The sequence below is a fragment of the Neoarius graeffei genome, chromosome 5 (genome assembly GCF_027579695.1).
Source record: "Neoarius graeffei isolate fNeoGra1 chromosome 5, fNeoGra1.pri, whole genome shotgun sequence".
Taxonomy (NCBI): domain Eukaryota; kingdom Metazoa; phylum Chordata; class Actinopteri; order Siluriformes; family Ariidae; genus Neoarius; species Neoarius graeffei.
Genome location: NC_083573.1, coordinates 101304673 through 101327166, shown reverse-complemented (window position 1 = coordinate 101327166; position 22494 = coordinate 101304673). Strand labels below are relative to the sequence as shown.

Below are 22494 nucleotides of genomic sequence, written 5' to 3'. Positions count from 1 at the left end.
TTAAATGTCTTGGAATGATCTAATCAAAGCCCAGACCTCAATCCAATTGAGAATCTGTGGCATAACTTGATTGCTGTACACCAACACAACCTATCTAACTTGAAGGAGTTGGAGCAGTTTTGCCTTGAGGAATGGGCAAAAATCCCAGTGGCTAGATGTGCTAAGCCAGTGTTTCTCAACCACTGGGCTGCAGCCCATGAGTGGACTGTGAAGCGCCAGCTAGTGGGCTGCAAATATTTTTCCCAAGTTGAAAGCCAAATACTAAATAGTTCAGGATGTTGTAGTGTCCCAAATTCAGTAGCTGGTTTGCCGTACACCTTTCAAGTAGAATAAATACATTTGTGGGTAAATTAAGAAGCCTTTATTTTTGTCACATTACTATTTTATATTTAACTCATGTGCACACACACACAGAGAGAGAGAGCAGAATAAATATGTTTGTGGGTAAATTATATGGATCTGTGATGCCTGCTGGAAGAGAAGAGCAAGGAGGTTTGAGAATCGAGTAGCTGTCATTTGTTTACAGTCGATACTAAAACTTGTAGCATCCTAGCAACCATCGCAAAGACGCGAACAAAAAGCCCAGAAATTTCTCCTTACCCGGGCAAAAACGAGACAGGATTGATCTTGTAGTGTCCTGATCCCCAGATCTTTAACTCAGCCACATATAAAAAGTTGTTCTCCTCCATCCTCTTCCAGGTTTTCATCTGTGTGTCTGTGTAGAACAATGTCTGCAGCACCAGGGAGTCTGAAATGTTGGGGAACTCAACGGATGGATAATTTTCCAACTCATAATGAATGAATGAATGAATTACTTTATTTAAAGACGATAAGTTGATCAGCAGAGCTGGTGGGGTTGTGTACAGATACAAATCATTACAAATACAAAAGACTAAAAATATACACAATCTTTAAAAAAAAATCCTTAAAATCTGTTGATTATCTTCACATTAAGTTCATTAATATTATGCTTAACTATTGCCTTTGTATTTAGTTATGGCTACAAGAGGATCAAAATTTATTCTCCTAATATCAAATTTAGCGAGTAAACTTTTATTTCACAAGAAAAATCCTTCTTTGTTAGTGTGTAAGGATCGAATCCCACTGAGTGGTTTCTATATCCACTTCTTGGGTTTAATAACTTGCTTGTTTGCTGAACACAAACATGGCAATAAGTTCCTGTTTTAATGGACCAGACTTCACTTTTGGATCATTAATCCCTTTTGGCTGAGATTGCCCTGCATGCATGGTTTGGCTTCTGGCACATCCATACAGTTTTAAATACAACACCTACAATTAAAAACAGTTTTTATCGGATTTATTTAATTCCTGGGCTCCGATCTGTAACAGGGAGTAATGTTGCACCCCATGAATACAATTTACAATAGATTATTAGATTCTAATAGAATAGATGAGCCAAAATAATTGGGGATCTTTTTTAATGAGCCCCGACTGGGTACAAGTATGAACAGGTTGGCCTTGAAGCAGAAAAGGTTGAGAACCCCTGTGCTAAGCTAATCGAGATATTCCCAAGGAGACTTGCAGCTGGAATTGCAGCAAAAGGTGGCTCTACAAGGTACTGGCTTTGGGGGTTGAATACCTATGCCCACTCCAGATTTCTGTTTTTTTTTTTTTTTTTTGGGGGGGGGGGGGGGGGGGGGGAGGAATCATCATATTTTTTGTTTGTGTCACAATAAAACTATTTTCAGCTTTAAAGTGGTCGGCATGTTGTGGAAATCAAATGGTGCTAACCCTCCAAACATCCATTTTAATTCCAGCTTGTAATGCGACAAAACAGGACAAACTCCAAGGGGGATGAATACTTTTGCAAGACACTGTCCATGAGGGAGTTCTCTGATTGGTCAGGAGTTTGTCAGGGTGGGGTTTGATGGACACTTCTTATTGGGGTCGTTTTACTGCTGGAGGTCAAGATTTTGGGAAAAATATGATGTAATTATTTGAACTGAACACAAAGTTGTGTGTTGAGTTTCAAACAGACAGTAAAACAGTTGGGGTGTATCATTCTCTGCTCACACACACACCTCTGATTTCTGGGGGTTTGGAGTGGACCTGAGTACAGGTGGTGTGTTCATGTGTGTCAAAAGGTTGGTTTAATAGCCTGTTAGTGTAAAAAGTGAAACCATCTCCTGTAAAAGTACCAGAGGTTTGTTTCTGTATGTGTGCGCGCGTGTGTGTACCTCAGAATCTCCAGTATACAGTGTGGATTCTCCAGTCCAGCAGAGAGCAGCTTCACTCCTGAATCCCGCAGTTTATTGAGACTCAGGTTCAGTTCTCTCAGTCTGGAGGAGTTTGAACTGAGAACTGAGGACAGAACTCTACAGCTTTCCTCTGTCAGATTACACTCACACAGACTGGAAGAGAAATGATGAAATCTGTGAGTATCTGATGGATAAATGCAGTGTGTTCCATCAGTTGTGGAATAAAGTGTCTCCCTGAACACAAGGTTCTGATGTCAGAATAAAAATATAAAATAAAGAGACTGTGTGTTTGTACTTGGACAGATCCACGTGTCTCAGCTCATATGAGACAATGGATTTAACTACAAGAAAGGGAAAGGGACGGATAGAGGTGGAGACACAAGATCTAAACAGCTAGAATTACAATTCACAAGTTTAATTTTTATTGATTGATGATACGGAATTAATGTAGAAAGTAAATCTGATCCTGGCGACTTGTCCAGGGTGTACACCGCCTTTCGCCCATAGTCAGCTGGGATAGGCTCCAGCTTGCCTGCGACCCTGTAGAACAGGATAAAGTGGCTAGAGATAATGAGATGAGATGAGTAAATCTGATTCTCATGGACACATTTCAGTTTCTTATCGAATAATACATTACACTTTAAACAACATACATCAGTTTAGTTCAGTGTTTTTCAAACTTTTTCAGACCAAGGACCACTTTATTAATAAAAAAATTTTGCGGACCACCGAACCCCCTAATTATCCCGAACAAAAAACAATGAGCCGACTACAACAGTATATTACAAATTACACACTAATGAAATGACAGTTTTACAAATAGTATCGTCATCTCACTCATTGTTGTCCTTATCTTAATGGGAAGAATGGTGCTGCTTATTCTGATCCATCAGTGAAGCAATGTCTGGCTCCAACCTGGACAGTTTTAATCTCATATTGGGGGCCACATTGATCCAGTTGCGCTGCTTTCTTTTCAGTCCAACCAGAGTGGAAAATCCAACTTCCCAGTTGTATGTGGTTGAAAATGGCATTAACAGTTTCAGAACAGAGTCAGCCAGCTCAGGATGTTCAGGTTGGATGTGGAACCAAAAGTCTCTCAAGCATTTCTCTTTAAATGTCATCTTCAGTGTCCCATCTGACGGTCCACAAGACCGTCAACCTCTCTTGGTGATAGCTTGGAACTGACATGCTCAATGTGTTTTCTGTCTCCAAATGGATTTCTGATCCACTGAAACCCCACATCTAATTCTGGGAAAGATCTCCAAAGTTCAGAGGTGGACAAAGAACCCAAGTTTATTATTCAAGTCAAAGTACAGATGCCACTGTTCAAATGTTACTCCAATACAAGTGAAAGTTGTACAGAAAAATACTTAAGTATTTAAAGTACATTTTCTGTCAACATGTTGTATTATTGCCATAACGCTTTGTGGCAGTGGAGGTGTGGTCAAGCGTCGGTCTGTGACCGGAGGGCGGAGTCAGGGAAGGTAAGTGGCAGAATCACTACACCTGAGGTGAATTAACCTGTTTTTGTGTCTTCCCCAGTGACCGCGCCTTATTTAAGGAAGAGAGGGAGAGCAGAGCGGGCTCTCTCCCCAACCAGACTACAGGAGTGTGTGTGTGTGTATATATATATATATATATATATATATGTGTGTGTGTGCATAGTTAAGGCTGAAAAGCTAAAAATAAACGGGTTTTGTGAACGCAGTTCTGGCCTGCCGTCCTTCTGTGCTCCACCCACCCATCCGAACTGCTACAGTGGTGCCGAAACCCGGGAATTGGAGCGCCGAAGCAGAACAGCCCCATGGAGTCCTCCCCTTTCGCCGAGCTGGTCCACGCCCTCGCCACGGCCCAGCAAAGCCAGCACCAGGCACTAGTCACCCTCCGGAAGGAACAGGAACAGTGGTTCAAGGCCCTGGTGCTGGCTCAGCAGGAAGAGTGACAGGTGTTCCGGCACGTCCTCGCGTCGGCGGGGTCGTCCCCCCTCACCCTGACGAAGATGGCCCCGCAGGATGACCCTGAGGCCTTCCTCACCTTCTTTGAGCAGGTGGCAGAGACCTCGGGGTAACTGATGGAACAACGCGCAGCGCGCCTCCTCCCCCTGCTAACGGGAGAGGCGCAGCTGGCCGCGCTACAGCTCCCCGCCGACCGCCCTACGCGGACCTTCGCCGGGCCGTCCTCCAGCGTGTGGGGCGCACCCCTGAGCAACAACGGCAGCGCTTCCGCGCTTTGCGCTTGGAGGAAGTCGGCCGGCCGTTCGCGTTTGGCCAGCAACTCCGGGACGCCTGCTGGCAGTGGTTGAGGGCCGATAACCGCGACGCCGAGGGGATTATCGACCAGGTGGCGCTGGAGCAGTTTATCACGCATCTACCAGCCGGAGCTGCAGAGTGGGTCCAGTGCCACCGCCCGGCGTCGCTGGATCAGGCAATCGAGCTGGCGGAGGACCATTTGGCGGCTGTCTCAACGGCAGGACAGCAGACAAGCTCTTCTCCCCTCTCCTCTCTCTCTCCCTCTCCTCCTGTGTCTCATCCTCGCCCCATTCCCCCACCGCGGAGGCGGGGGCCGGCCCCACCCCAGCCGGCCCGCCGCACCCGCGGTGCCCTCCCGTTTCTCCCTTTTGTGTCTGTCTGTCCCCCCCCCCCTCAGGTGAGTGAGCCCCAGAGCACCAGTGCAGAGAGGAAGCCCGGGACGGTTTGCTGGCGCTGCGGGGAGCTGGGCCACCTCCAACAGCAGTGCTCGGTAATGGAGGTGGGCGCGGTGGTTCGGATCCCCGACGCGCCAGGAGCCGCCCTCGATCGGGCCGGAGCATATTGCATACTGGTGAGTATCCAAGGGGATACACATCAGGCGTTGGTGGATTCTGGTTGTAATCAGACCTCAATCCACCAAAACCTGGTGCAAGACGAGGCATTGGGGGGAGCACAGCTGGTGAAGGTGTTGTGTGTGCATGGAGATGTTCACAGCTACCCTTTAGTGTCGGTTCACATTTTTTTTCGAGGGGAAAAATTTATAGTGAAGGTAGCAGTTAATCCTCGCCTTACCCACTCAATAATTTTGGGGACTGATTGGCCAGGATTTGGGGAATTAATGAATCACCTAGTGAAGAGTGGGTCCTGCCGTAGTTTAATAAGGGGAGGTCCCGGTGTCGCGTTGGTGGGAGCAGCTGTCACAGAGCCGTCTACGTCAGCTCCGCGTCAGAGTGAAGAGCCGCCGGCTCCTCCTCTCTCTCTCGGGGAATCCCTTACGGATTTTCCATTAGAGCAGTCGCGAGACGAGACTCTGCGGCATGCGTTTGACCAAATGAGAATAATCGATGGTCAAATGCTCCAGCCAAACGCCACCCCATCCTTCCCCTACTTCGCAATTATGAAGGATAGATTATACCGCGTGACGCAGGACACTCAAACTAAAGAGCAAGTCACGCAGCTTTTGATTCCAAAGAGCCGCCGGGAATTGGTATTCCAGGCAGCTCACTTTAATCCCATGGCTGGACACTTAGGGCAGAATAAAACACTAGCCCGAATAATGGCCCGGTTCTATTGGCCAAGGATTCGCGGCGATGTCCGCAGGTGGTGTACGGTGTGCCGCGAATGCCAGTTAGTAAATCCAGCGGCCATCCCAAAAGTGCCTTTGCGCCCTCTACCATTAATCGAGACCCCGTTCGAAAGAATTGGGATGGATCTCGTCGGGCAATTAGATTGGTCAACATGAGGGTACCGCTTTATATTAGTTCTGGTGGACTATGCAACGCGATACCCGGAAGCGGTGCCTCTTCGCAATATCTCAGCACGCAGTATTGCGGAGGCACTCTTCCGCGTTATCTCCCAAGTTGGAATCCCGAAAGAGATTCTGACTGACCAAGGCACCGTGTTTATGTCACGAACACTGAACAAACTTTATGGGTTATTAGGTATTAAGCCAATCCGCACCAGCGTTTATCACCCACAAATGGACAGTTTAGTCGAACGATTCAATCGCACCCTCAAAAATATAATTAGGAAATTCGTAAGCGAGGACGCACATAATTGGGATAAATGGCTCGGACCCTTGTTGTTTTCAGTGCGAGAGGTAGAGCTCTGCACTCCCGCGGGAGTCCCGCGGGACCCGCCGCAAAGCAGTGCGGCACGGGACAAATTTTGAAAGCTCATTGCGGGCGGGAGCGGGAGTGCACAATGCAGGCGCGGGCGGGAGCGGTGATAAGCTGCAGTCCCGCTAACTAAAAACATGTTTAAAATAAAATTTATAAATTATTAATTTATGTCTATCATATATAATTTGTGCTGGATATTTTATTTGGCATTAATAAAAACATTTTAAGATGCATAAATTTGCAGAGAGAGTCAGATTGCCATTGATCACCCTAACGGGCAATCCTTTGATCACTCTAATGACTCGCCGTTCACACCCAGCCTCCAGTGACCCACACTAACATGATGCCTCAATGACACCTTAGGCCAAGTTTACATTAGACCGTATCTGTCTCGTTTTCTTCGCGGATGCACTGTCCGTTTACATTAAACCGCCTGGAAACGCCGGGAAACGGGAATCCGCCAGGGTCCACGTATTCAATCCAGATCGTGTCAGCTCCGGTGCTGTGTAAACATTGAGATACGCGGATACGCTGTGCTGAGCTCTAGCTGGCGTCGTCATTGGACAACGTCACTGTGACATCCACCTTCCTGATTCGCTGGCATTGGTCATGTGACGCGACTGCTGAAAAACGGCGCGGACTTCCGCCTTGTATCACCTTTCATTAAAGAGTATAAAAGTATGAAAATACTGCAAATACTGATGCAAATACTGCCCACTGTGTAGTTATGATTGTCTTTAGGCTTGCCATCCTTCCACTTGCAAGTGGTAAGTGATATGCGCTGGGATCACACACACAGCGGCTCAGTCCCGAATCACAGCTTGTGCGCTTCACTCGCGTGCTCTGTGAGCTGCGCAAGGCCGGAGTGCGCACCCTCCAGAGGGTACTCGCTGTTCAGGGCGGAGTGATTTGGAGCGCAGGATGCCTGCGAAGCCGAGCATATCTGTGTATTGGTGTTGCTGTGTGCACGCAAATCGTGTATTGGTGTTGCTGTGTGCACACTAATCGTTTTAAAAACGTTAATCTGATGATCCGCTGATACGGTCTAATGTAAACATGGGCTTAGATGAGCTGGTCATCAGAATTCTGATTCTGATCCAGGAGAGGATAAATATTTCTCGTACATTTCCGATTCCTTTCCTCTTCCGTGTTTGAGATCTCCGATCATGGCAGAAGAGCAGAGCTCCTCTACTGAAGCTCACAGTGCTTCAAAAGTAAGTGCTGTTTTAAAAAGAGGTACATTTACCGTTAAAAAGTCAAGAGTCCTGAAATCGGACATTTGGAAATCATTCTCACTCGTGTACGACGTGGAGGGAAATCAGCTGCCCTTTCCTTGCTGTGATAAGTGCCAAAAGGTTCTGACATACTAGGATATTCTAGTTAGAAATGCTTTACAAATGTAAACTGGGTTAGCCTAATGTTTTGTATGGCTGAACAATAAATATACCAAATTTCCACTTGGAATTACGTGCTCGCCTGTCTTTTTTTATTGTTTATTATTATTATTATTATTATTATTATTATTAGAGACACTGACGAAGGCAACAGCCGAAATGTTTGTCTCCTTCTGCTGCTAAAAACAACTGAAAAGAAATGTAACTAAAAGAATAAGTTCAAGAGTGCGATCCATCTCTCGTTTCACACTAATTATTCATAGGAGACGCACCACGGGAGAGCGCATACTTAAATGATTAGCCTACTTAAATAATTATTATTATTAGGTCTACATGTTGCCATTTCAACATTCCGAATTCAGAAACAAGGTAAATAATAACAAACGTGAACGTGAGCTGTAGATATTTATGCTCAAATCCACTCAAAGTAGGGGGCGGGGCACCATCACGCTGTGTCAAGACAAGAACTTTCCTGAGAAATAACGCGAACGTCTGCATCATGCGGGATTTGCGGGCGGGAGTGGGACAAAATATGGCAGGCGCGGGCGGGAGCGGGACTGAAAATCATAATTCTTTGCGGGAGCGGGACTGCACAATGCGGGCGTGGGCAGGACTGAAAAATCCGACCCGCGCAGACCTCTAGCGAGAGGTCCCACAAGCCTCCACGGGGTTCTCCCCGTTCGAACTGTTATATGGGCGTAAGCCGCGCGGCATTTTAGACGTGCTGCGAGAAAATTGGGAGGAGGGACCTTCACCAAGTAAAAATGAAATTCAATACGTTATGGACCTGCGCGCAAAACTCCACACACACACCTAACCCAGGAGAATTTGCGGCAGGCCCAAGAACGGCAAACCCGCCTGTACGACAAGGGTACGCGCCTTAGGGAGTTCACACCGGGAGATAAAGCACTCGTACTGTTGCCCACATCGAGCTCCAAATTGGTCGCCAAGTGGCAAGGACCATTTTGAGGTCACACGGCGAGTCGGGGACGTCGACTACGAGGTGAGGCGAACGGACAGGGGTGGGGCGCTATAGATTTACCACCTCAATCTGCTCAAACTCTGGAACCAGGAGGTCCCCGTGGCATTGGTGTCAGTGGTTCCGGAGAAGGCGGAGCTGGGGCCGGAGGTTCAAAAGGGAGCATTGGCATCGCGTACCTCTCCAGTCCCTTGTGGAGACCACCTCTCCCCAACCCAACTCGTGGAGGTTGCCCAGTTGCAGACCGAATTTTCGGACGTGTTCTCGCCCCTGCCCGGCCGCACCGACCTCATAGAGCACCATATTGAGATGCCCCCGGGGGTGGTACTGCATAGCCGCCCTTACAGGCTACCCGAACACAAGAAAAAAGTGGTTCAGGAAGAACTTACACCAGTTTGTCACACTTTCTTTTGGGCTCTTTGGGGCGCCCGCTACATTTCAGCGGCTGATGGATAGGGTCCTCCGCCCCCACGCCACCTATGCGGCCGCGTACCTTGACGACATCATTATTTATAGTAATGACTGGCCGCGGCACCTACAACACCTGAGGGCCGTCCTTAGGTCGCTGAGGCGGGCGGGTCTCACAGCCAACCCGAAGAAGTGTGCGATTGGGCGGGTGGAAGTATGGTATCTGGGCTTCCACTTGGGCAATGGGCAGGTGCGTCCCCAAATTAACAAGACGGCAGCGATTGCGGCCTGCCCGAGGCCCAAGACCAAAAAGGGAGTGAGACAGTTCCTGGGGCTGGCTGGCTATTATCGTAGGTTTATACCTAATTATTCGGACGTCACCAGCCCGCTGACTGATCTCACTAAAAAGGGGGCACCAGATCCGGTCCAGTGGACGGAGCAACACCAGCGGGCTTTTTCTGAGGTAAAGGCTGCACTGTGTGGGGGGCCACTGTTACACTCCCCTGACTTTTCTCTCCCTTTTATATTGCAGATGGACGCGTCAGACAGAGGGCTGGGGGCTGTTTTGTCCCAGGAGGTGGAGGATCGCCCAGTGCTGTACATAAGTCGTAAGCTGTCAGTGCGTGAGGGGCACGACAGCACCATAGAGAAGGCGTGCCTGGCCATCAAGTGGGCGGTCCTCGCCCTCCGTTACTACCTGCTGGGACGCCCTTTCACCCTCTGTTCGGACCATGCGCCCCTCCAGTGGCTCCACCGCATGAAGGATGCCAACGCGCGGATCACCCGTTGGTATCTGGCACTCCAACCCTTTAACTTCAAGGTGGTCCACAGGCCGGGTGCGCAGATGGTCGTGGCGGACTTCCTCTCCCGTCAAGGGGACAGCTGCCTGGCCTGAGTCGGGCGGTGGGGGTATGTGGCAGTGGGGGCGTGGTCAAGCGTCGGTCTGTGACCAGAGGGTGGAGTCAGGGAAGGTAAGTGGCAGAATCACTACACCTGAGGTGAATTAACCTGTTTGTGTGTCTTCCCCAGTGACCGCGCCCTTTTTAAGGAAAAGAGGGAGAGCAGAGCGGGCTCTCTCCCCAACCAGACGACAGGAGTGTGTGTGTGTGTGCATAGTTAAGGCTGAAAAGCTAAAAATAAACAGGTTTTGTGAACTCAGTTCTGGCCTGCCGTCCTTCTGTGCTCCACCCACCCATCCAAACTGCTACACGCTTATAAAACCTAATGCCTCTGAAACAACTGACTGGATTTACTGACTGACTTGTAGAACCTGTGGAATAAACACCTGGTAGAATGTAACAAAATGAAACACAACTGAACTCAAAAAGAGCCTTATTTATTTATTTATTTATTTATTTAATCGTAACACTCCTCCCCACCTCACAAAGCAGCATGGTAGTGTTCTGACCCAACTCTGGCAGTGTGCACACATGTATGTGTACGTTAATCAGGAAGACAGCGGAATAGCTGTAAACGCAGCTTCCTCAGAAAATAAAAATGACAATCCAACCTGATTAAAACCCAGATCCACACCTCGAGCTTAATAACTGTCCAACAGCAACACTGCTTTTTCCAAGACAAAAAAAAAAAAAAGGAAGACCATCACCTGACATCATAACAAAAAATTTCAACAATTTGTTGTGGCTGACTAGTAAAATACTGTCCATCTCGTATGTCGTGTGTGTGCGTGCGTGTGTATACACACGAGTAAGTGTATGTATTCATGGACATAATCTGCCTGTGGAATCATGGTGATTTAACAATAAGCTAGCTAGTCAGTGAAGCTGCACCTGATGCTAGCAAACTCTTTTCAAACTCAAAATCGTTTTGGGTCGCTAAAATGACTAGAAAAGAAAGATTTGTACATTCTGTTTATTTGTACAAGATTATGCGAAAACATTTCTGAAAGGACTTCAGATAAGTTAACGTTATTCATGTTAGCGTAACTCTATTTTTACATGCTAACTAACAGTGTCCAAGTTAACTAGCTATGTGTTAATGTTAGCTGTGGGCAAGACTATGGCAACTTGGTGGGAAAATCCATAGAAAGTCATTTGAATAAGCAGACTGCATAGATTTTGCAACGTTATCGCTAACTCTAAAGCACAGACAACTTTATGATAAGCTTTTTCTTGGAATAAAACGTTTACATACCTTAATATCAACAAGTTTTTGTAGGCTATGACGTGCTTCGTTTTAGGCAAATGGAGCAAACATTTAAAACGAAACCAATCGTTATTCCTTTCAGAAAACTGAAACATGGGTGTGTGCATTCCCCAGAAGAAACGCCTCCTTCCATTTTACCATCAACTGATCGTGTTAAATAATGCTGCGGAGAAATCACTGAACTTGATTTTATAGTTTATGGACGTGACGTGACCCTAGTGATGACTGATCGGTTATCTCAGTGTCACCTGTGAAAAAAAACACATTTTAGAAAAGAAAAAACATCCACTTTCAAAGCTGCTTCAGAGTAACGATTAACGAGGACCTTGATAGAAATATAGTGGAGTAAAAAGTACGATATTTGTCTTTGAAATGGAGTGAAGTTAAAGTCATAAGTTGCCAAAAAAAAAATAAGACTCAAGTAAAGTACAGATACTCAAAAAGTGTACTTAAGTACAGAACTCAAGTAAATGTACTTCGTTACTGTCCACCTCTGCCCAATTGTGAGTGAAGGCCTTGCAGATGTTCCTTAAAGGCTGCAACTGTGTCGCCATCCGGGACCTCCTCGGCAGTGAGAAGAAAATCTGCCAGCGTAGGGAAACTATCGAATTCTTGGCGATCGAGATGGGCACACCACAATTCCATCTTGAGGCGTGCGGCTTCAATTTTGTCCTGGACAGTAAAGACTGTGATCGCTTTTCCTTGCAGCGCTAAATTCATGGTATTGAGAGTGCTGAACAGATCAGCAAGATAAACCAATTTTGCGAGCCATTGGAAATCATGCATTCTGTCATACAGTTCATCACTTTGATGCAGGAATAACTTGACCTCATCACACAGTTCACATAGACGGGTGAGAACTTTCCCATGTGATAACCAGCGAACTTCAGTCTGAAAAAGAAGTTTCGTGTGCTCGCTTCCCATTTCTTCACACTGAGCTTTAAAAAGACGTGTGTTCAGTGCTTTGCTTTTACTCATATTAACTATTTTCACAGACTCGTCCAGGACTGGTTTAAGACACTGGGGCATTTTTTCACTGCCAGTTGCTCTCTGTGAATGCAGCAGTGTGTTGCTGTGGCAGATGGTGCTACTGTGCAGACACGCGCAGCGAGGCCCTTGTATTTTGCCATCATCGCAGTCGCACCGTCTGTGCAAATGCCAACGCATCTTGTCCAGTCAGTGTTATTCTGCACAATGAAATCATTAAGTGAGTTAAAAATCACTTCTTCTGTGGTGTTGGTCAGCAGGGAGTGACAAAAAAAGAAAATCATCATGCACAGCACCGTCATATATATATATATATATATATATATATATATACACACCTTACAAAAACACAGGAGATTTGCCTCGTTCTCAATATCAGTGGATTCGTCCATTTGCAGAGAGAAAAAGTGACTTTGACATAAACGTGTCACCAGCTGCTCTTGGACATTTTCAGCCATGGATGTTCTGCGCTGCTGGACAGTGTCATTGGACAGAGGTACCCTGTTCATTTCATCACTTGCTTTCCCCCCAAGCATTATGTTAGCCATAACTTTGCAGCTGGCTGAACTAAAGTCTCGCCTATTGAATGAGGTTTGCCTGCTTTTGCGATCAGCAGGGAGACCCTGTATGAAGCTGCTGGAGCTTTCGCATTTTCCACAGGCACAAAAAACTGTGAGGCTCCCTTTCTCGTGTGATGCTGAAGCTCTTCACATTTTCTCTCAAAAATGCAGTCGGTTTGTTGATGTAATCCTTGTGTTTAGTTTCGAAGTGCCGCTTGAGCTTAGCAGGTTTCATTGACTCGTTGGCCAATGTTTCATAGCACAGAACATAATGTGGTTTCAGATCCTCCGTATTCCCAGTCCAAAAAAATCCAAACTTGATGTAGTCACTGTGGTATTTTCCTTTCGCTTTAGCACTCGATTTTCCATGGTCATGTTGAGCTTCACGACTACTCTGAGGGAGCTCCTGCAGCAAACTACCCTGGGACTCCATATCAGTGCTCACTGAATCATCATGTCTTTGCACTTTGTCCTTGTTCGTGTCAGACAGTTCTTGTGCTTTTCTTTAGACTGACCCGCTCTTCAGCAACCGATCCGTTATCTTTTTGACGGTTTGATGCTAAGTCTAACTTGGTAACTCGTAGTTTCTCCGCATTCCACATTCCCATCACATTTAGAGGTGACGTTGATTATGAAAGTGTAACCGAAACTGACGGAGCTATAGGCAGTGTCACAAAACTGTTGCCTTGCTTAATGTCAGACAAATTCAAATAATAGGGGACTATTTGAATTTACAGAGGACTTTATTCAATATAGAAAACGACTCATCTGTAAGACTCAGAACTTTGCTTTTGGAGTCACATCGGCGATTTGAGAAACACTGATAAAACGTGATATTTTACAACATCAACTCGTGGAGCAGCAGGGGGGTCGCTCATGGAGCACACTTTGAGAAACAGTAGTTGAGTTCACAGCGGAGAAGATGGAACATGAAATGTGTGTGTGTGTATTTATATCGAGACAGTCAGTAACTCACTGTAGTTTCTCCAGTGTACAGTGTGGATCCTTCAGTAGATCAGAGAGCAGCTTCACTCCTGATTCTCCTGGATTATTGTAGTTCAGATTCAGTTCTCTCAGGTGTGATGAGGGATTTGACCTCAGAGCTGAAACCAGAGCAGCACAACCTTCACCTGTAATCCTGCAGCCAGACAACCTGTAGAGAGAAACATCTCACAGTTACAGCATAAATCACTCAGCTTTACTACACAACACACAATTATTATACACAGTACACTTACTCTGTGTGTGTGTGTGTGTGTGTGTGTGTGTGTGTGTGTGTACCTCAGTATCTCCAGTTTACAGTGTGGATTCTCCAGTCCAGCAGAGAGCAGCTTCACTCCTGAATCCTGCAGGTTATTGTGTCTCAGGTTCAGTTCTCTCAGTCTGGAGGAGTTTGAGCTGAGAACTGAGGACAGAACTCTACAGCTTTCCTCTGTCAGATTACACCAACACAGACTGGAAGAGAAATGATGAAATATCAGAACACTGATCTCAAACACACAAACACAGCCATAATCCAGCTAAACTTTAGCATGGAACAGAAATGTGAGTGTGTTTCTCTCACACACAGAAATCAGAGGACAGGACGCCACATCAGCACATTTACAGGAGCAGCGACGTCTTTCTGCACTCCACAATCTCTCAGCTACAATTTATCATCACACCATTAGCTCATGGACAGAACACACACGTGTGAGAGCGAGCAGCCGACAAACACTCCACTCTGACCTGTGTTCAAGTTTCTACAAACTAAACACACTCAGTACTCTCTCTCTCTCTCTCTCTCTCTCTCTCTCCCTCTCACACACACACACACACACACACACACACACACACGTGTGTGCCAATAAACGTGTCAAATAAATGTTGGTGTGGCTATGAATATGTTGGTGCAAGTGTCAGTAAAATGCGGGCTCATGTCAATGTTAAAGGAGAACTGAAGTCATTTTTAAACTTGTTTTATTTCTGAATTAACGTGTTTTTCAATTACGTTTTCGGTTTTAGTAACCTTATATCGTGAATCATATTGGCAGCTAATTGCAATTAAATATTATACTTATCGGCCTGTTCGGTTTTTAGCCGTGTTGAGTTTAGTTCGTTTGGTCCACGGCAGGCGTCGCTTATCCGCGTGATCTTCACGAGACTTGTGCGAGACTTCGAAACGTGAAGTGTCAGCCAGGTGTGAGTGCCGCCATTTTGAAAACTGTTTTCCAAACGAAATATCGCACAAAAACGAGTTTAAATGACGATTACTGCCTACTTTTTTCAAACTTTCCTGATCGCTATCAAAACAAACAAAACTTCCGGCTTGATTACATCAGCATTTGAAAGAGAGCGCGCATCTTTTTTTGCAGTCGCACAGAAAGAAATCAAATTAAAAGTCTGCAAAGAAGAAAGTATTCAGCCTTGATTTTAAAAAAAAAGAACTGAAAGCTGCAGGTACTTGTATTGATTACATGTGGGAAATGCGCTCAGCATGATATGGATTTATTACAAAAACACATGCATGCATTTATTATTTTGAAACCCACCAGCCAACTGATCTGGTACGTTTTAATTGTGCGACAGTAATGACGTAAATACCAGCATGACGGACTAGTGTCCGAAAGCGTTTTTTCAATTTAACAATGAGCTCACTACATAGTCCTCTTTATAGTAATTCCCTATATAGGCAGTAGGCAGTTGTGAACGAGTGAGCGATTTTGGACACAGGGAACGTTGCAGATGTTGGTCACTTTGATTTCCACTGTACGTTTTACTTCCGTCCTACAATGTCTCGCACAGGTCTTAGCGAATCTCGTTTACAGCCATTGCTTTGACATATGGACTGCTATATTACAGAGCAAACACTCATAACTTGCTATAGCAGTGACAAAATAGCGATCAAAAATGCATTCCTATATTTAATAAAATGACATAAATAGAATTTTGATGATTAAAAAAATTTGCCTTCAGTTCTCCTTTAAAGCTACAGCGCACAACTTCTGTTGACCCCTAGAGGAATTCTACATAATTACAAAAACCCTACCAGCGCTTCCACGTCGTGTCTGGCAGTATAGGCTGCGGTCACACACACACGTAGACGAATTAACTTAAAGGTAGAATAAATGGTTCTCAAGAACAATTGTGCAATAAACTTTTTGTCAAACTCAGTAAATATCTCCTCATGGTCCACCAGCTGTCTGATCTGTGTGTGCACTGAAAAAGAATCCAGTGTTCATACACAACCATGGTTCTGTAACTGGGCAACAAAGTGGCTCGGACCGAGCCTCACAACATTATTTCAGCCAATCAGCAGGTGCGTTCACAGTGTGTTCTCATGGAACAGATAATGCTTCCATTTTATTAAATGTTTATATAATGTTCTGCTGTAGTTACTTGTTCTTGTCTTTAAATTTACCTTCATTCTAACTTTCACCTTACCTAGATCTACAGTGTCGCTATTTTATGTTTATCCTTTTCTTGATAGGGCTTGGTGAAAAGGTTTGATTTGCCTAACTTTGGTTTACCTACCTTTTGTCTGTTTTGGACAGAGCATGGATCAAAACACCATCAGTGAGGCCATTGAAGACACCACCATTGGGATTTATGTTCTTAAAGAACATGCTTCAAGTGATGAAGCAGAGGACATTGGCATTGTTCTTGAAGGCATCAAGGTGTTACAAGATCTTGATAATGTAGCATTAGCTGTTGCTATGCTGTTTGGACTGATGTATGCACTGAACCTCAGCTACCCTGCTGACCTCCGCTACACTTTTGAGGTCATCCAAAAGATTTGGATGGAACTGGATGGAGGTAAACTTTCCAACAAAGCACTTGCTCTGAAAAACAGGCTCTCAGTCAACGGCTCAGACTGATTTCTGTTGTGTATCCACTTTTGTGTGTGTGTGTTTATTTCTCAGTGATGAGTTTATGCAGGGTTGATTACTTTTTGTTTGTAAATCCACTTTGATTTGTCAAAGTTGTCAGCTGTGTAAAATGGTGTTCACAGGGTTAACCCTCATGGTAAATGTTTTATTTTTTATGAAGCACTAGAGCTTATTTGCCTTCTTCAGTCTGTGGCATGTTTGGTTTAAGTCAATAAAATACTGTTATTGTTTTGTATTCACTCTTGAGGATGCACTGTTGTGCTGTACTAACAGTTCACAGTATTTTTTTAACGTACTATGATAAGTTTATACTGTATCTGCTGTTTGTTTTTATGCTGAATTTACTGTATGGCAACTGCACTGAGTCCTTCTGTTCAGGTAAAATGTGTGATCTGTAAAGTTTAAGGATCAGTACAGTCAACGTTTAATACAGACCCCTGAATCTTTGGTTTTGTCAATGCAATTTTTTTTTTATATTTGATTTTTGTATTTGCACAAACTTTAAATACAAAACTGATGTCTACAATTTGGCTGGCTTTAACAAATCAAGTTAAATTTAGAGACCTAAATTGAGTTGTAAGGACATTATAAAATTGCTTTTAAGTTCCATCTCATCTCATTACCTCTAGCCGCTTTATCCTGTCCTACAGGGTCGCAGGCAAGCTGGAGCCTATCCCAGCTGACTACGGGCGAAAGGCAGGGTACACCCTGGACAAGTCGCCAGGTCATCACAGGGCTGACACATAGACACAGACAACCATTCACACTCACACCTACGGTCAATTTAGAGTCACCAGCTAACCTAACCTGCATGTCTTTGGACTGTGGGGGAAACCGGAGCACCTGGAGGAAACCCACGTGGACACAGGGAGAACATGCAAACTCCACACAGAAAGGCCCTTGCCGGCCACGGGGCTCGAACCCGAACCTTCTTGCTGTGAGGCGACAGCACTAACCACTACACCACCGTGCCATCCTTTTAAGTTCCATAATACCTTTAAATAATATTAGCGTTAACAAATCAAGTTAGTTACATTTAAAAATCTGGTATCCTGAACATGATATCACTTTCACATGACTCAATTAATTGGCATTGCAATAGATTAAAAAAAAGTTAAATCAACTTGATTCTTTTAAGTAGTCTAACATGATTGAAATATTTTGGTTTAACAAGTAATAATTTCATCCATCCATTATCTGTAGCCGCTTATCCTGTCCTACAGGGTCACAGGCGAGCTGGTGCCTATCCCAGTTAACTATGGGCGAGAGGCGGGGTTCACCCTGGACAAGTCGCCAGGTCATCGCAGGGCTGACACACAGACAACCATTCACACTCACATTCACACCTACGGTCAATTTAGAGTCACCAGTTAACCTAACCTGCATGTCTTTGGACTGTGGGGGAAACCGGAGCACCCGGAGGAAACCCACGAGGACACTGGGAGAACATGCAAACTCCGCACAGAAAGGCCCTTGTCGGCCACTGGGCTCGAACCGAGAACCTTCTTGCTGTGAGGCGACAGCGCTAACCACTACACCACCATGCCTCCCCACAAGTAATAATTCATTGAGAAAAAGAAGGAAATTATGTCAGTCATACACATTCTGATCACGTGGGACCGACGTACACATTAAAATCAAGTAAATCCAAAGGATTTTTTTTCAGTGCACAGTGTGTTACTGTCATTTGGTTTGGTTAGTTTCACACTGCACTGATTTTCCAGAGCACCAAACTGTTTGTCCATGAGGGAGTTCTCTGATTGGTCAGGAGTTTGTCAGGGTGGGGTTTGATGGACACTTCTTATTGGGCTTGTTTTACTGCTGGAGGTCAAGATTTTGGGAAAAATATGATGTAATTATTTGAACTGAACACAAGGTTGTGTGTTGCATTTTAAACAGTGTGTATCATTCTCTGCTCACACACACACCTCTGATTTCTGGGGGTTTGGAGTGGTTTAATAACCTGTTAGTGTAAAAAGTGAAACCATCTCCTGTAAAAGTACCAGAGGTTTGTTTGAAGAAGATTAGAGTCACTATTAACAAGCATTAATCAAAACACTGCAGTTCAGCGTTACATTAAAATAACAAACCATGCAGTAATACATTTATAAATAAAAATAAAAACACTCACTCAGCTTTTCTGGAGGCTTTGACCACCGGCAGCAGCTTCAGAAGACATTCCTCTGATGGGTAATATTTCCTCAAATCAAACTCATCCAGCTCCTGTTCTGAGTTCAGTAACACAAACGCCAGAGCTGACCACTGAGCAGGAGAGAGTCTGACTCCACTGAGACGACTGAAATCATCTCTGTTCAGGTAACGTTGTACTTCCTGCACTAGAGAATGATCATTCAATTCATTCAGACAGTGGAACAGATTGATGGATTTCTCTGGAGATGGATTCTCCCTGATCTTCTCCTTGATGTACTCGACTGTTTCCTGTTTGCTGTGAGCGCTACTTCCTGTCTGGGGCAGTAGGTCTCGTAAGAGAGTCTGATTGGACTCCAGTGAGAGACCCAGAAGGAAGCGGAGGAACAGGTCCAGGTGTCCATTCTCACTCTGTAAGGCCTTGTCCACTGCACTCCTGAGGAAATCAGACATGTTTGATTTGGTGAAAAGATCAGACAGATCAGTGGTTTGTCGTTCTGTTACTTTTCTGCTGATGAAGGAGATAAACGTGTATAAAGCAGCCAGAAACTCCTGAACACTCAGATGTACGAAGCTGAACACCTTCCCCAGGTGAAGCCCAAACTCCTCTCGGAAGATTTGGGTACACACTCCTGAGTACACTGACACTTCTCTCACATCAATGCCACACTCTCTCAGGTCTTCCTCATAGAAGATCAGGTTTCCTTTCTCCAGCTGTTGGAAAGCCAGTTTTCCCAGTGCCAGGATACTCGCTCTGGTCTGCTGAGGATCAGGCTCACATTTCTGATGGTACTTTTGGTCCTTGTGTTTGATCTGAAAGATCAGGAAGTGTGTGAACATTTGAGTCAGAGTCTTGGGGATCTCTCCACTCTCTGCTTCACCCAACATTCTCTCGAGAACAGTGGCTGAGATCCAGCAGAAGACTGGGATGTGGCACATGATGTAGAGGCTTCTTGAAGACTTCATGTGTGTGATGATTTTATTGGCCAGGCTCTGATCACTGATCCTCTTCCTGAAGTACTCCTCTTTCTGAGGATCACTGAACCCTCGTACCTCTGTTACTTGGTCTACACATTCAGGAGGGATCTGATTGGCTGCTCCTGGTCGAGAGGTTATCCAGAGGAGAGTAGAGGGAAGCAGATTCCCCTTGATGAGGTTTGTCAGCAGCACATCCACTGAGGCCGACTCTGTCACATCACACAATCTCTCATTGTTCTGGAAATTTAGAGGAAGTCGACACTCATCCAGACCATCAAAGATCAACAGGACTTTGTTCATATCACAGTCTATTAATCGAAATTCTTTCATTTCTGGGAAAAAGTGATGAAGGAGATTCATCAGACTGAGATTTCTCTCCTTCATCAGATTCAGCTCTCTAAAGGGAAGTGGGAACATGAAGGTGACGTCCTGATTCGCTTCTCCTTCAGTCCAGTCCAGAATGAACTTCTGCACAGAGACAGTTTTTCCAATTCCAGCAACTCCTTTAGTCAGCACGCTTCTGATGGACGTGCCTTTAAAGAAATCGTTACATTTGATGGGTGTCTCCTGTGTTGCTGGTCTCCTGGACGCCGTCTCAATCTGTCTCATCTCATGTTCTTTATTGACGTCTCCATTCCAACCCTCTGTGATGTAGAGCTCTGTGTAGATCTCGTTCAGAAAAGCTGAGTTTCCATGCTGTGAGATTCCTTCATTAACTCTTTTGCACTTCTCTCTCAGGTTGGATTTCAGCTTTTGCTGATACACAGAGACGTGTTCTGAGAAACAAAGTAATAACATCTTTTAATGCAAAATCACTGAGAACAATATAAATTAAATATTGATGTGCGTTCCTGATTAATGTAAAGAATTTAGAAGGAAAATATATACATTGTAAAATAAAACTAATTTCAGAGTTCTAATCTCACTGACTTATTCAACTTATTAAATTTAATATGATGTATTTAAATATGAACCAAACTGAAGTAGATAAAATAAAGTGATGACTCAGAGCTCTTACTGTTGCGCAGTGTGTGAGCGAGATCTGTGTGGTTCATGTTCTTCAGGAAGTGCAGTGTGATCTTCAGCACTCCCTCTCTGACACTGCTCTGATCCTCCTCATCCTCCACCTCCCTCTCAGAGCATGCTGGGGAATCTGGACTCAGGAGCTTCTTAAACCTCTTCAGCTCCTTCTGGATCACACTGATGACTTTGTGTTCCAGCTCCTGGTGAGAAACACACAGGAACAGATCCCAATATTATAATGTTACACAGTGAGAGAGGATTTATTTCAGGAAAAGAAGAAAAGTCAGTTAGAACTGAAATTGTGTCTGATTACCCATAATGCTGCTGTATGGGGATAAAACTGTACACACACACCTTGAATATGGACTCCAGATGATTTCTGCTGATGTTTGATTTCTTCTTTTGTGGTCTGTGAACAAACAAAACACATGCTGGAATATGGACTATATGTATCATAGCTGTACAACACACACTCATAAATACAGAGACAGATATTTAACACTCTCCTCTTAACACAATACACTGAGTTCAGGATTTCCTCACTGACACACACACATTTAGAAACAAATGTTTGAATGAATGAATGAATGAATGAATGAAATAGTGATAGAGTGATTAATGTCCCAGGTGTAAATGTTCTTGTGTCGCACCACAGACCCTCCAGCTCAGGGACTGCAGGCTGAACTGAACTCTTCCAGCAGTCTTCCTCACTGCCAGTCCGAGAGCTGCAGCACTGCACAGTTTAGTTTTTTACTGCTTCAACACCTGATAAAGCTCATGAAGGACTTCACAATGACACCAGTGAGTTTGATCAGGTGGAACAGTGCTGTAAAACACCTCACTATACTGACCTCAGATCAGCAGGACTGTCTCTGTCTCTGAAGCGAATTGGGTGTTTCATTGACCGGTCACTCTTCATGGACACACAGCTGGGTTCTGGTGAGTCTGATCTCTTTCTCTTCATCATTCTACAACACAAATATTATTACAGACACAAATTAAGGGAAGTGTACATGCTAATATAATATGGAGTGGATATGGATGACTGTATATTGAGTTTGAATTAACAGAACCTCTTCGTCTTAATTAAATTTGAGTAATAAGCAACAAATTAAATCATATAGACAAATAAAAGGCAAGGCTGAGCATTTCAACCAAACATATTATAAAATGCTTAAAATACTCAGACATTCGTCATTAAAAACAGACATTAAAAATAGCCCGAATGAGGCTGGAGCTCAGACTGGCCAAGACACCCAGAAAATCCTAAGTATGACAGGTGGCACCACCATCTTGACAACTTTTATGCACACCCACCTGGGGAATACTGTATGAGAGTTTGATTGAAATCCGATCGATCCTGTAGGAGGAGTAACAATTTTTGTAAATTGTGGACGGATGACGACAGATGGATGACGCGTGATTGCACGTCATCCGGCCTGGCCTGAGGCCCGAGGAGCTAAAAACAGGTTAAAACTTGCACGCAAAAAACTTGATACACACAACAATTTCTTGTACTGTTTACAAACACATTTCCAGGGTTCTTTTGTGTCTCAACTCCTGCTTCAAACTGAATCAGTGTTTGGCGGCTGTCCAATCATTTCATGGAGAAACACAAGAGTCATTCTATCATTCAGGACACATTCCATGTACTTTGATGATGATTATACAGT

General features: G+C 44.7%; 1 protein-coding gene across 1 annotated transcript in view; it reads right to left on the bottom strand.

The window, feature by feature from the left end:
* Window positions 1-22494, bottom strand: part of LOC132887196 (NLR family CARD domain-containing protein 3-like) — a 38379-nt gene that overhangs the window by 4740 nt on the left and 11145 nt on the right. Inside the window, exons 2-8 of the mRNA XM_060922668.1 lie at window positions 21673-21789; window positions 21176-21230; window positions 20817-21021; window positions 18804-20574; window positions 14085-14258; window positions 13780-13956; window positions 2199-2372 (exon numbers count right to left, since the gene is read on the bottom strand). Coding sequence (XP_060778651.1) covers window positions 2199-2372; window positions 13780-13956; window positions 14085-14258; window positions 18804-20574; window positions 20817-21021; window positions 21176-21230; window positions 21673-21789 — 2673 coding nt within the window. The remainder of the gene's footprint in view (window positions 1-2198; window positions 2373-13779; window positions 13957-14084; window positions 14259-18803; window positions 20575-20816; window positions 21022-21175; window positions 21231-21672; window positions 21790-22494) is intronic.